Source organism: Maylandia zebra, linkage group LG7 (assembly GCF_041146795.1).
Source record: "Maylandia zebra isolate NMK-2024a linkage group LG7, Mzebra_GT3a, whole genome shotgun sequence".
Lineage (NCBI taxonomy): Eukaryota > Metazoa > Chordata > Actinopteri > Cichliformes > Cichlidae > Maylandia > Maylandia zebra.
This window is the reverse complement of record NC_135173.1, coordinates 19122818-19136469: the sequence shown is the minus strand read 5'-3', so window position 1 is coordinate 19136469 and position 13652 is coordinate 19122818. Positions and strand designations below refer to the sequence as shown.

At 39.4% G+C, this 13652-nt stretch overlaps 1 protein-coding gene across 1 annotated transcript in view; it reads left to right on the top strand.

Annotated features, from left to right (window-relative positions):
- The window catches only part of nell2a (neural EGFL like 2a), an 85202-nt gene that overhangs the window by 22217 nt on the left and 49333 nt on the right, over nt 1-13652 (top strand). Inside the window, exons 10-12 of the mRNA XM_004563786.4 lie at nt 3371-3462; nt 5069-5174; nt 5718-5846. Coding sequence (XP_004563843.1) covers nt 3371-3462; nt 5069-5174; nt 5718-5846 — 327 coding nt within the window. The remainder of the gene's footprint in view (nt 1-3370; nt 3463-5068; nt 5175-5717; nt 5847-13652) is intronic.

Genomic DNA, 13652 nt, shown 5'->3' with positions numbered 1-13652 from the left:
AAGTGTAAATAATAAGGACAGAGTGTGTGATGCACGTTAAACAGCACTGTTAAATAACTCTTGACATCTAACTAGTGTTTGCGGTCACAGCTGAGCGGAGACGCACAGATTTGGGTTCAGCAGTTACAAAAAGAGAACAGTATGAGTCAAATCTTTTTCAGATGAAACAAGAAAAAACCTCACAATCTGAACAAGAGCCTCTATTCTTTACAAACAACAGCAATTCAGATCAACTTCCTGTTAGATCCACATCATCTGCGAATTTCAAGAAAGGTCCCCTAAACAATTTCTAACACTCCTTACTTTCCCTTTAACTTATTATTTCAAATGGAAGCTCTCACATCATTTGTCTTTTTTAGTTTGTAACATTTGGTCATTTTCTAAAACAATGCTGTTAGCTTTGTGGCATTTAAAAAACAAGGGTCAAAATGTTTGCTTCCTTTTTTTGAAGTAATTTTGTTTGTCTGGATATAAACCAAGTAGAAATGAGCTCAGGGCTTGTGCAATTTCTGTTTGAGATAATTTTCTTACATGTCACTCTGACCTCTTTTCAAAATATTTGAATCTTTCTGCTCTGCCAGCCTGGAGAAAAATAGTGTCTCTTTATCAACTGTGTATTTAGCTTACGGGCGTGGTGCATTTTTTTTTTTATTATATTGATTTAACTTGGTGGGAGTTACACATGCTTGCATTGACCAGTTCTTAGTGTATTCACCACCTGCAACACATGCCAATTTCCTCTGCTTAGTTTTCAGCAACCGAATTGTTGTTCCTTGCGTGTAGCTTAAACTGTGAGCTCTCTCATGATAGGATGTAAGCAGATTATAAAATTCTGATGAGCCTTTTTTGAAAGAGCCTTTTGTCCTCATTATTTCAGCCGCTGGTTGTGAGGTCTAGTAAATTAGTTATGATGATGCGATTTTACAATTCAGATTAAATTTGTATCGGAATTCTTCAGAGAACATGCAGATCCCAAATCTTTTCAAGCCGTATAAGAAGCTCCAAACCAGAATGAAGCATCTGTTCTTCCTGGGGTGAAAAAGTGGTTACCCCTAATTTGGGTGATATTGTGACAGATTGTTTGGCTCTTTTAATTATTTTCCCACATCATACTAAATCATTTGTATGATGTCAGAGAATATATACACTGCTCAAAACATTAAAAGAACACCTTTTCATCAGAGTATAGCATCAGGTCAGTTAAACCTCTGGGATATTAAACTGGCTAGTTAAGTAGCAGTAGGGTGTGTGTGTGGGAGGGGGGGGGGGGGGGGGGGGGGGGCGTTATTAATTAGTTTCAGCTGCTTTGGTGTTAATTAAATTAATAAGAGGTGCACCAGAGGTACAACAGTTAGACAACTTACAAAACAGGAATGGGTTTACTGTTAGCTGCCACTCTGTTGCTTTTGCTAGTTTTTGCAGTTCTGGATCCTACAAATTCAATTACACATTAATACGTGCCATTACCAGAAGGTTTGCTGTGTCTCCCGGCAGAGTTACAAGAGCATGGAGTAGATTTCAGGGGATGGGTAGTTACTCGAGGAGAGCTGGACAGGGCCGTAAAAGATCCTTAAACCATTAGCTGGACTGGTATCTGCAGGAACAGGATGAGCACCGCCAGAGCTACAAAATGAGCTCCAGCAGCACACTGTGTGAATGTCTCTGACCAAACAATCAGAAACTGACTTCATGAGTGTGGCCTGAGTGCCCAACGTCCACTAGCGGGCCCTGTGCTTGCTGCTTGGCATGATGGAGTCTAATTGGCATTTGACATAGAATATCAGAATTTGCAGGTCCACTACTGGCGCTCAGTGCTTTTCACAGATGAACACGTGCCAGAAATGAAACGTTCTGGAGAAGCCATGGAGAACATTATGCTCCCTGTAATACGGTTCAGCATGACTGGTTTCCTGGTGGGTCCATAATGATCTGGGGAGGCATATCCATGGAGGTATGCACAGACCTTTGCTAGGCAGGCTGACCACCATTAGTATCAGCACAACATCCTTGGACCAATGTCAGACGTTCCTGGTGCACAACAATACCCGGCCTCATGTGCTGAGGATATGCAGGGAGTTCCTGGAGGATGAACATTGTCAGACATAGAAGACACACATGCACTTAGGGGCCACACGAATCACTCAATACTATTCTGAGTTATTCTGGGTTGAAAGCCTGCTGCATCATTTTTTCAATTTGATTTTCGGAGTATCTTTGAATTCAGCCCTCTGTAGGTTGATGATTTTCATTTCCATCAAGTGATGTGGCATCCTGTCCTTCCAAACACATTACCCAGTCCATATGACTCATGTATACAGCATGATTTTTTTCGTATTGAGTGTTGCTTTCAGTGTGTCCCTTTATTTATTTATTTTTTATCAGTGTATATATGAAGAGACAGTTTTGATCATTAGGTTCGATCTAAGGTTTTACCGATGAATTAATTTGAAAAGAAAGAACAATAAAGAAAATTCAAATAGAAAGTCATTATTTTCCAATTAATGAGGTTATGAATTCAAAATGAATTATGGCCATCTTGTTTTTCTTTGCATCTGATTGGTAGCTGAAGACATTATTAACTTATTAAGGGCCAATCTGAGAAACCAGAAGGCTTTTGTGCTGGCTTAACCTATGGATAATATTTTTTTGAAGGGACCATGTCCAGTGGATATCCAGGCAAAGACTGTGTTATTATGTGGTCCTTCTTTACAAATGCAGATACATTTTTAAAAAGCTAATAAAAATTGTTTTTGTTTTAACTACAATAGATTACAATAACACCATATAAGAAAGTGCCGTCCCTGCTTTGCTCTCTGTGGAGATCATTGATCTGCATGTAGCATGAGCCTAGCTGCTCTACCTTATCAATAGAATCTGAATACTTATATGCAAAAAAATAAAAAAAATAAATAATGAAAATGTATTCAACAGCTGTTCAAACTCAAGCATCATAAGTACTGAGCTGTTATCTGTTTGGAAATGAAAGGTGTCATTGTTCGCATCCTTCCATCTCCAAACCCGGCAACTGCAAGCGCTTTGTTGCAATCTTCATTTGTATTTTTTTACTCACATGTAATTCTACGGCTTTCACACAGTTCAGCTAACATTTCTGCTACTCTTTGGTGATCATTAAATATTGTCTAAATGTCTTACACCAGCACATTTTTTGGACCTGCATTAATTAATTAAAAATAGGTCACAGCCATTTAAAAAAGGGAGATGTAGGGTTATTATCCTGTGCAGATGATAAACCAACGCAGATTTTAAAAAGCACAGTGTTTTTTTATATGCATATTTGTTTAATGTTTGTTCATTGTGCCATTTATTTATTTAATTATTTATTTGTGTGCATTTATGTGTCTGCTAACAGCTGTGTGCTTATTTGGTGGAAGAGAACTGGTGGAAGGAGATCAGAAAGCTGTACGTGACTCTGCTGGCAGGTGCCTGCTGTTTGAATGCAGGGTAAGTCATATCAGCACACACACACAAAGGCACGCACGCAAGCAAACACACACACACACACACACACACACACACACACACACACACACACACACACACGCAACCACTTTCATTTAGAAGGCTCTTTAGAACGTCTTTTAGAAAGAGACCCCACATTACCTCATGGACCTAAACACTTCAAGTCTCCTAATTTCCATATTGCTCTGCATGACAGCTTACTAAATACTTACGCTGTGTGACCCACTGTGGCAGGATACAATACCCCATCTTGTGAGTTTGTCCGCTTTAGCTCAATGTCATTGATCTGTCTTGTCGCTGTCCTACAAAAAAAAAAGAAAAAAAAGAAAAGAAGACTGAATCCCACTACTCAATTTTACATTTGGAGGCCAAAATGTAAAAAAGAGGTGTACCTGTCAGTCAGAGAATGCCACATCTATTCTTCAGTACCAATCATCAGATACCACAGTGGTCCCAAATTAGATTCATTCCCCAATTATTCAAAGTATTTGCTTTTGTCTGCCTGGTGCACCAGATGGGTGGGTTGCTCACTTTTGGGAGTAATTCGCTTGATGACATTATTCCAGGCAGGCCCAATCAATCACAGAAAAATGATTTGAAGTTTTTAATCACCCAGCTCTATCATATCATCCAGCTCCTCCATGAATTCTGCAAAGCTCCATTAGAATCTGCAGTTTCAGACAGCTGCCTGGCTTGCTTGCCCACACCTGGCCCATCTGTAGTCCCAGTTAACTGACTGGCAGTCACAGGCAGATCAAAGAAGTGCTGTCAGTCAGCCCACTGCTGCAGACTTCTGCAGGCTTCCCCTGACAGCTGCTTGTCACGTCTCTGATCTTCTGTCTGCCTGCTGGCTGCGAGGGAGGTGGGTTGGGTTGGGGGTGCAAGTTTTGGGTGGTGGGTGCCCAGAAGTAGATGGCAAGGCTTGTTTGGAAAGTTGTTTGGGGACTTTTGGGGGAAGACTTTTGGGGACTTTTCGGCTCACGCACTTTACCTGTGCATGGCATATTGTGTATGGCATATTATAAGGACGCCTTTTTAACCTCCTGATTTAAGGTTATCCTTAGGAAAACATTTGTCCACTAGCAATTAACAGAGGAGGTCTGTTGTTTTTGTCGAACTATCTGTGGCAATCTGGAATCTAAAAGGGCATCAGCTGGAGGTACAAGGATGAGATCATCACATTGGCCTGCCAAAGGCATGCAGGGAAACAGAACCTCATAATCAGGTTTTACACTCTGACTAAACGCACATGCAGGGATAATCTAGAAGATTGATTCACTGTTAGTGTAATAAAGATGCATCATAAATCCTGATGTAAATTGCTGAGGATAACAAGAGAAGAAGAGCGTGCTTTCCCCTTCTTCTTTCCCTTTCCACAGGTAGTTTTTTTGGGGTGAAAAAATGTGATTGACCAATGAGTAATTGGCTTATAATGAACACAGCGGGAGCAGGGAGAGTGGGGCCATGAAAGAGGAAACACAATGGATGAATAATTACCTATATAATTACCTCTGGGCCCTTAGGAAATGAAGGGGGCAGAGTTCACCTAAGAAGTTGCTGACAAGGATTTTGCCTTCTCTCTTCACAGGACAGGACCATGCATCGAGTGGTCCCCAGTGAGCCTTGTCCCGAACTCAACTGTCCGGAGTCGGAGCAGATTGCTTTGAGTGGCAGATGCTGTAAAGTCTGCAGAGGTATTGAAGAAGCATGATCTTATGCTTCAGAAAACATGCAAGAATTCAGACCTGTTAATGCACGAAACCTCCACACCTTTGGAGCATGTTTATATGCTAACTGTTTGATTTTGACATTTGATTTCAGGTCATTCAGCATGCCATTTACACTTTTTTTTTCAAATGAATTCTCCCTACAAGGTGGTTGGGTAGTTTTTCTGTTCTTTTCTGTAAGAAAGATCTCCTTTATTTTAAAATAAATTGCAGCAGTTAAAAAGTGCATGTGAAAATTGAATTGAAAGTTGTAAAATAATAAGTATGGTCTTTAAATTTTTACCTACTCATTCATAGTGCAGCGTAGTTTTCTGTGAAGTCAGATGTAGAGAGCATATTTGAGTGTATTGCCCTCATATACTAGTAAAAACACCACAGTTAAGATACTGTGGAGGGAAAAAAAAAGGTGTGGAGCTATGATATAACCTTTCGACTGCCTCTGTATGCCTCTGTCACTCCTCTCCTTTTCTATCCTCTGAGTCTCACCCTTTTTCTCCCTGCCTCCCGCAGGTCATGACTTCTGCTCAGAGGGCAACGGCTGCATGGAGAACTCTGACTGTGTGAACCTGGAGGCAGGAGACTGCTGTGTTTGTAAGGATGGCTTCCGCCCACTGCGAGATGATAATGCCTACTGTGAAGGTATAGTGTGGTTCTGAATAACAATCTCTGTGTTAAAGTTTAGCAACTAGCTGCTCCCAAAAGCAGTGCCCAGACAAAGGCGAAGGTTTTATAGATTTATTGAAAAGCAGAGAACTTGAGTGGGAGAGGGTTTAGAGACAGAGGAGTGAAGAAAGGGTGGTCGGGGTTAGCAGTGTATGTCGGGTGAAAAGCATGATGAGGAGCTAAGTACACAGTAGGCTGTCAAATTAAGAATAATGTGCAGAATGGAAAGTTAACATTGGCAACAGAAAGAACAGGAGAAACTGGACCTGAAGTAATGGAGCAGCTAACTCTGGAGGTGATGGTGGGATCTGGCAGGGACTGAGAGGAGAGACAGTTTGATATACGTGGTGAGACAATATTATGTTGTGGTGCCAACCACAGGGGTTTAAGGCTGGAGAGGAATAGCTGTGCACACAGATATGTGTACACGACAGGACCAACAGACTAACAAGAGACAGAAAAGTCTTGGGACAAAGCGCTTTAGAGATGACATTTGCAGCGAGGTGGAAAATGAGGACGTGCTGATCAAAGGATATACTGGATATAAGTCTCTTTATTCTCTCTTACTTTTCTTATTTTTGATGTATTCATTCACTTGTTCAGTGTTCCAAAAGTAATACAGCATTTTTATAATGTTTTATATGAATCATTTTCCTTCCTTTAGACATGCCAACATAATAATAGCCAAGATTTTTCTTTTACTTCTGCAGAGGTCATCTTACAGTCAGTGTGACAGCTTATTTTCCAGCTTCCAAAAGAGTGTTTATGCTTTTCAGTCTGGAGAATTATAAAACGAACTGTACAAAATTTGCCTCAGGCCTTTGGTAGATAATCCAGCACAAAGAATCCAAAACATTAGGTCACCGTTTCTAAATGTTTATAGTTTTTATTTTACGAAGCAGCAGGTTATTTGTTTCCTAGTTTGACTAAATCTCATTCAAAAGGTTACCCCCCACTCTGTACCCAAAAATGTTTGGAAGCTGTAAATAAAAAGAGAATGCAGCTATTTCTGTAAATCATTAAAACCATAAATACTTGTCGAATGTAAAATTGTTTTGATGCTGACAACATGTGTCAGACTGAGAGAACAAAAGACTAAAAAGATGAAGAAGGCTTCAGCACTGTGAACGACTAATAGGGAAAATAGGTGAACATAGATTAACTTAAAAATAATGTACCTCAGTCTTAAAATAAGATAATTTGGGTTTTTCATCCTCAGGTTGCATGATGTCATTAAAGGATTCAGGGAATCTGGAGAAAGTGCTGTACAGGGGACAAGTAGAAACCAGCTCTAAATGGCCATAATCTTTGTGCCCTCAGGTAGCACCGCATTAAAAACAGACTGATTCTCTAGCTGAAGTCACTGCACTGCCTTCGGGAGCAAAAAAACATTGCCATCAAACAGCTACAGCAAATAGTTGCTTGCAAAATCAAAATCATGGACTCTGCGTGCGTTTTGATGCATAAATGGCAGAGAAACCATTCTGTACAGTATTGATGATAGTGTGAGGTCCATAAATATGAGTAACTTCCCATTGATGCAAATGATAAGGCCGGTTTTGGAGCAACATACTGTATGTCGCCATCAAGATGATGTCTTATTCAAGGACAGCTTTGCTAAACCACATCCTGCATTTCTTTAAACTTTTTGGCCTTGTAATCAAACACTCTTTGAAAATCTTCAGCTTGTTATGAAAAATAGAAAAGAATTAATGGTTCTCATCCTAAAACTCCAATTTTGTTATTTAATGTGTGATGTTTCAAGCACACCTGCTCTTCATCAGACTGTGAAACACAGGGCAGCGGCATCTTATCGCCTGTGACAGGTCACATGATTGACCGTGATTGATAGCAATAACATCTCATCAGAACCGAATCGTGCCTTGTATAGGACAAACAGTTGATAAATAATCTACAGGTCATGCATATTGTAACTCAGATAAAGGTGCCTCAGCAGACAAAAGCACATTATGATAAAACAAAAACTACAAATTAGGCCCCGAAACCCAGGAGAGTTAAATAATTTGCAAATGACTGCATTCTATTTAAATGTTATACTTTGCTGGTTTTATGCTTAGTTGGTTAAAGTGTCTGTCTTGTAAACAGGAGATCCTGGGTTCAAATCCCAGCAGTGCCTGATTCGTAGTGTTTGTTGTCATTGTTAACAGAAGGTAGATTTCCACAATTTCATGTACAATGACAATAAAGGGCTCTTCTATTCTATTCTGTTCTTTTCTCTCACACAGCCTGGCTTTCATCAGAGTCAGCTTTTTATATTTTTTACCTAAAAAATGGAAACACATGGGAGCATTTTCAAAATATTTTCCCATAAACCCCTTAGTTGAATTCATGGTCTTTTTTTTCACATAATCCTGTTGTGATGGGAAATGTAATCCTCTCATTATCTGTGTCCACATCAACAATAACTGCTTTTCATAATACAATTCGAGACCCTTGTGTTTGTCTTCTTAGTCAGTAGATTAATTTCTGATATAAAAACAAGCTCAGAGTTTGTATGCGTGCATATGTTATTGGTCTCTCTGTTGGCCATCAGATCGCTCATCACTGAGGTCATGTATTACTAAATGCCTGCAAAGGTTCACAAGTCTGCTGCCTTTCTGCGCTTTTAAGTCAAACACAATGGGATTAATTATATCAGCGCTCTTCCTTTACACAAAGAGACACTGTTTTCCTTTATTGCCTTTTGAACGCCCCACACTTTTAAATTGCCCGACTGAAAAACACTGTCTCCACCTCATTGAGCAGGTCATTTTATGTTGATGGGGAAGCTATGAAAAACATGCTCACAGAGTTCAAACGTTCACCCTAGAAATTGATGGCGCTTCAGATGAATTTCTCATCTGCCATCTTGGTGGAATCTTACCAGATGCGTCATTAAAAAATGATAACTTTATCATCTCCAATGCTATCCTGTACTAAAAAATGTAGCAAACATCATGTAATAACTGCTACCCCTGTGTATCTCTGGCGTTAATGAGCAAACAGGGTATCAAAGTTATTTAGATTCATCTGCTTTTGACCCCGACAGCTGCCCTGTCAATATTCAGCCTTCTTGGTCTTTCTTTTTTTTATTGTGTCTGTGCAGTTTTAGACCCTCAGTCCGTGAGTTCATGCCTACAGTCATCGCTCTCTCTCTAATGTAATCAAGATGTGGCTCAAGTGTCACATAAGAAGACAGGCTTCTTATTTTATTTTTTTTTAAATTGTAACAAGGGTGTAAAATGATTGAGTAGTAGTACTTCACAGCTTCAGTGGATCGCACATTAATTTAGTGATATGAGCAGTTGTCCAGGTAATTAGTCAGAGGGAATCTGCATAATTACAGATACTATTTGACTTAAGTTAATGAGGAGTAATGCTGTGGGTTGCAGGTTGTAATCAAATAGTAAATGCAACCCTCATCCACCATAGCAGTGTATCTCCATGATGTCCTTGAAAACAACATTCAGACAATGGTGGACAATAACGAACATTAACGGCAGCGCCGTTGCTGAGCTGGAACCAGTGTCACAAAAGGTAAGTGTAAACAAATGTGCAACAGGAATAATTTAGCACAGTGCTAAATAATTTGTTTTCTTAAACATTATTGCTGTTGTGTGTTTGTTTACACCTGCCCAGTAATAAATCCCACAGTGGTGGAGGTACTTGCTACTTACTAAACATTAGTTATAGAATATGAAACATTGTACAGCTTCTCAACAGGAGAAAGGAATTTAAAATGCTATACCTAAACCATTACCTTGAAAATATTGCTTATATTGTAGGCAGTACATCAGGAAGATTGTGAGTATGAGTCAGACTGAAGCAAAGGATTTTGTATAATAACAAGAAGACTGAATTTAAACTTTCTGTTGAATTAGTTACATTAAACTTATCTAAACCCCTGTTTTGAAGGCTCGTGTTGAGCTTTTTGGTTGCCTTCATATTTGTATTTTTTAAGTAGACGTTCAAAGTGAGCATCAAGCAAAAATTTAATTATATGCAACATTCACTGACTGGAAGAAATTAGTTTAACATTTAAACCTATTTTCTGCACATTCCAGCACATAAAATAAAATATTTTTTTGTGTTTACACTCAGTCTTTCAAATAAATGCAAATAAAACACAACAGAAAATAAATAAAATCAAAGACTAGCGGTCCTGTTGCTCTATTTTCACCTGTATAGCAGGAGTGACGTAGGCGGAGGTTTACCCTGGTGCAGGTGTGCCGCAGCGGTCAGTGGAACAATCCGCGAGTTTCTCTGTGAATTTCACATTACGTGGTAGCGCACTCGGTGCTTGCTCGGAAGTTAAGGGGTTTTCTTCCCACTCAGTGAACAGCGGACACTAATGTTTTTGTCACTTTTTATGGAATCAAACTCAAAGTAAGGTCAGTTCTTCCGCGCTTTAAACGCTGCACGCTCATACTCTCTCCCGCACTCGATATATTATCCATTGTTGATCTGCACACAGCTGTTGTCACGAACGTCGCACTCGCTTACGTCATTGTCATGAGACATTCTCGCAAGAAAATCACGGTTTTAGTAACGCAGTAACGCAACGTGCTTACGGGAAAGTAACAGTAATCTAATTACCGTTTTTGCAATAGTAATCCCTTACTTTACTCGTTACTCGAAAAAGTAATCGGATTACAGTAACGCGTTACTGCCCATCTCTGTTGTCCACACAAGAAGTATGTGAAGTAACAATATTATAAAAGCAGGAAAACTCTTGCAAGCATACAGAGGTGTTAGTGTTACAGGCATAAAATATCTGCGCTGACCATCTTAAGACTTTGAATTGATGGAAACTGAGCTTTCTTTTAGGTCCAGGAATGGGTTTCACCTCTCATCCGAGGGACTTCTTCAGTTCTAAGAAGTCCCTCAGATCATGTGACCCTTACGACTCACATGATAATAGGGTGGGTCAACCGCTCTCAGGGCCACCTCAAGTGACAACCCCCCACTGGAGGTTAAATACCTGCTATTCCCCATCAGCTTTTAGAACTGAAGAACCCTCACAGATAAGAGAGAAACGTGTTTATGATCCTAAAGCGAAGCTCGGTTGGCTTCAGTTCAAGCATTTAAGACTACCATAACCTGGCTGACTGACTGTGATATTTACTGACCCTTTCCTGTTAGCTTTCTTCGTGGTATGTTAGGTCTCCTGCTAGCAAACAGTCCACCACAGGTAATGTAGTGAGTTGTAAACACAGACCAAAATAAAATTGAATTAGATCGATCGTGTCTGCTGTCACTGACACTCGGCCTGGCATTTCAAGTTCGGATCAGATTGATGTCCCATCCGAATAACTGATCAGTGCATCATTTATACAGAGTATTCAATGTAACAACAAAGTATCACCTATAAAAGCACAACATTAAGTTCTTATAGGATGCACAATACATTACTATACATAAATAAATGTGGGAAGCATACACATGTAGTGTAAATATCCCAGCAAGTCTTTAATTCATTTCAATTCAATTGAATTTTATTTATTTAGTGCTAAATCACAACAACAGTTACCTTACGGTGTTTTACCTTAATTCAACAGTACAGCTGCTAGCTTGCTACACAACAGATGTAGTTACAGATATTTGTAATTAGTGATTGTTTTTAGGAAGGAAATAAAAGAAATATCCCATTTTCCTAAAAATATATCCAACAAGATAACCAGCATAACAGTGTCACTTAAGCTGAAACAGCTGCAGTATTGTAGTAGTGTGAATTGAAAGACTCAAAAAACATGTTAAAAGTTTGCAGCTTGATTCCTTTTGCTCTTTAGTGATCGCAAGTTTATCACACAAGCTCTTTGAACATTTTCAGCAGTTCATTCTTGTAGAAATAAGGATGTAGCCACCCATGTCATTACCAGCGTAAAAGTGAGTGCAAGCAGACAGACCTGTGCCTCCAACATCAACACTTCAGGCCCCAAGTATTCATCTCCATTCATCTCGAGAGCAGGCTGACTCTTGCTATGAAATTGGATGGCCATGATTGTGGTTAGTTTTTGCATCAAAGACTGCACAGAGAAACCTGAAATTGAGTCAATTTGATGATGGAGTTCTCTCAAAAGCAATTGATTTTTTCTTCATCTGTCTCTGTACACAGTACATGATTGTGTGTGTGTGTGTGTGTGTGTGAGTGAGTGATGCTCAGTTCAACAAAAGAATGTTAGTGTTCATGCACCATTTTGTGGCTGCAATGAGATGTAAAGAAAGATGAATGAAACCACCTGCTTTCAATTCTTAATGAGCTTCAATGCAGCAACACTTGTAGGTGGGATTATAATTCAAACTTTAAGGCAATTATTGTATTGAACAAAGTAGGGAGATTAAAAAAACATAAAAGAAAGAAAAGCATGGGTACACAGCATACAAGACTTTATGTATATGTACACATATGCATATTTTTGGGTTATGTCAAACATAACGCCAAAGATCACTAAAAGCAGAAGCAGATACTAGCTCTTTAAAACATTCCTAGGTCAGAGATGCGCTCAAAATAGCCGATGAGATCACTTCTGTGTAAATTTTTCATAGAAACAGCAGTAGGGAAAACTCAGGGGGATACTAGCCCTGCCTTTGTGTAAGTCTGTGTGGGTGTGTGTGAAGTTGCATGTATGTGTGTGTGTTTGTCTGTGTGTTTGAGCGCTGAGTTCCCCAACAGAAAAAGAGCCCAGTTTTCTCTCCATCCTATTCTCACAGAGCAGTCAGACTGAAGGCCTATTTTGCTACATGCGTGCATGTGTTTAGGACAGAATTAGACAGAGCGGCGAGCAGTGGAGAAGTGACAGACTGTGTGATTGTCTCTAAATTGAACAATCAGTATAGTTCAACGTGTTGAGATAATGCCATTATTCATCTCAGCATTGTAGAGGACTGCAGGCAGAGAGACATCTCCCATTGTTGTCTGCTTTTTGAAATGCCCTACTTTAGAAATTCACTGTCAGAATTGTGCAAAAATAAGAGCTGTTTGATTTTTTTGGTTGCAATCATATGGGAAATGTTAAAAACGGAACAATATTGTGTTAAATGAAGAAGTGGAGTATGCAACGGGGCTTTGTGTGCATACAATATCGCAGATTGTGGCATTTTATTAACTCACTTTACTCGCTTTACATGCAGGCACAGCCTCATTATTGAATTAATCATGATTTAATGAACCGCATTTAGACAAAAGCACTTCCAGTGTTAAATAGTACAACAAGAAGTGAGGTAACTATATAAGCGTTATGGGGTCATTTGATCCAATTTAAAAGTAAAACACCCTACATGAAAGGTATCTAACCATGAAGATATCAGCCTCTAAGATTTCCGTCTCTACTGCAGCACGGTGCTGGAGAATGGAATTTAACTGGGAATGCTTACGACGCGGAAAGTACAGAAGTATCGGAATAGCAGTAGTCTGTGTTTCATTATAAACAAATCAGCAAAACTAGTGACGTGTTTGCCTCAATGCTTCTGAGTGTCTGGCTTGTCTGTTTTTTGAGCCTGAATTTGTTATTTAGATCAAATGTAACGGATATTTAAAATAGAGGCAAATTCCTAAAACAGCTGTGCATTGAGTGCTCGGGACTCCTATAATCTGTGCATTATTACATATTTGCTGTGATAATGATTGTTTATCTTAGAAGGATGATGTAGAGCAAAAGGATGATGCATTGTAAGAGTGGGACATGTTGACTACTGATGTGGAATTAGAGCAGTAATAATAGTAATAATATAGATATATAAGCCAGGATTTAGGTTCACAGGCAATAGGTGTGGAGTTGTTCC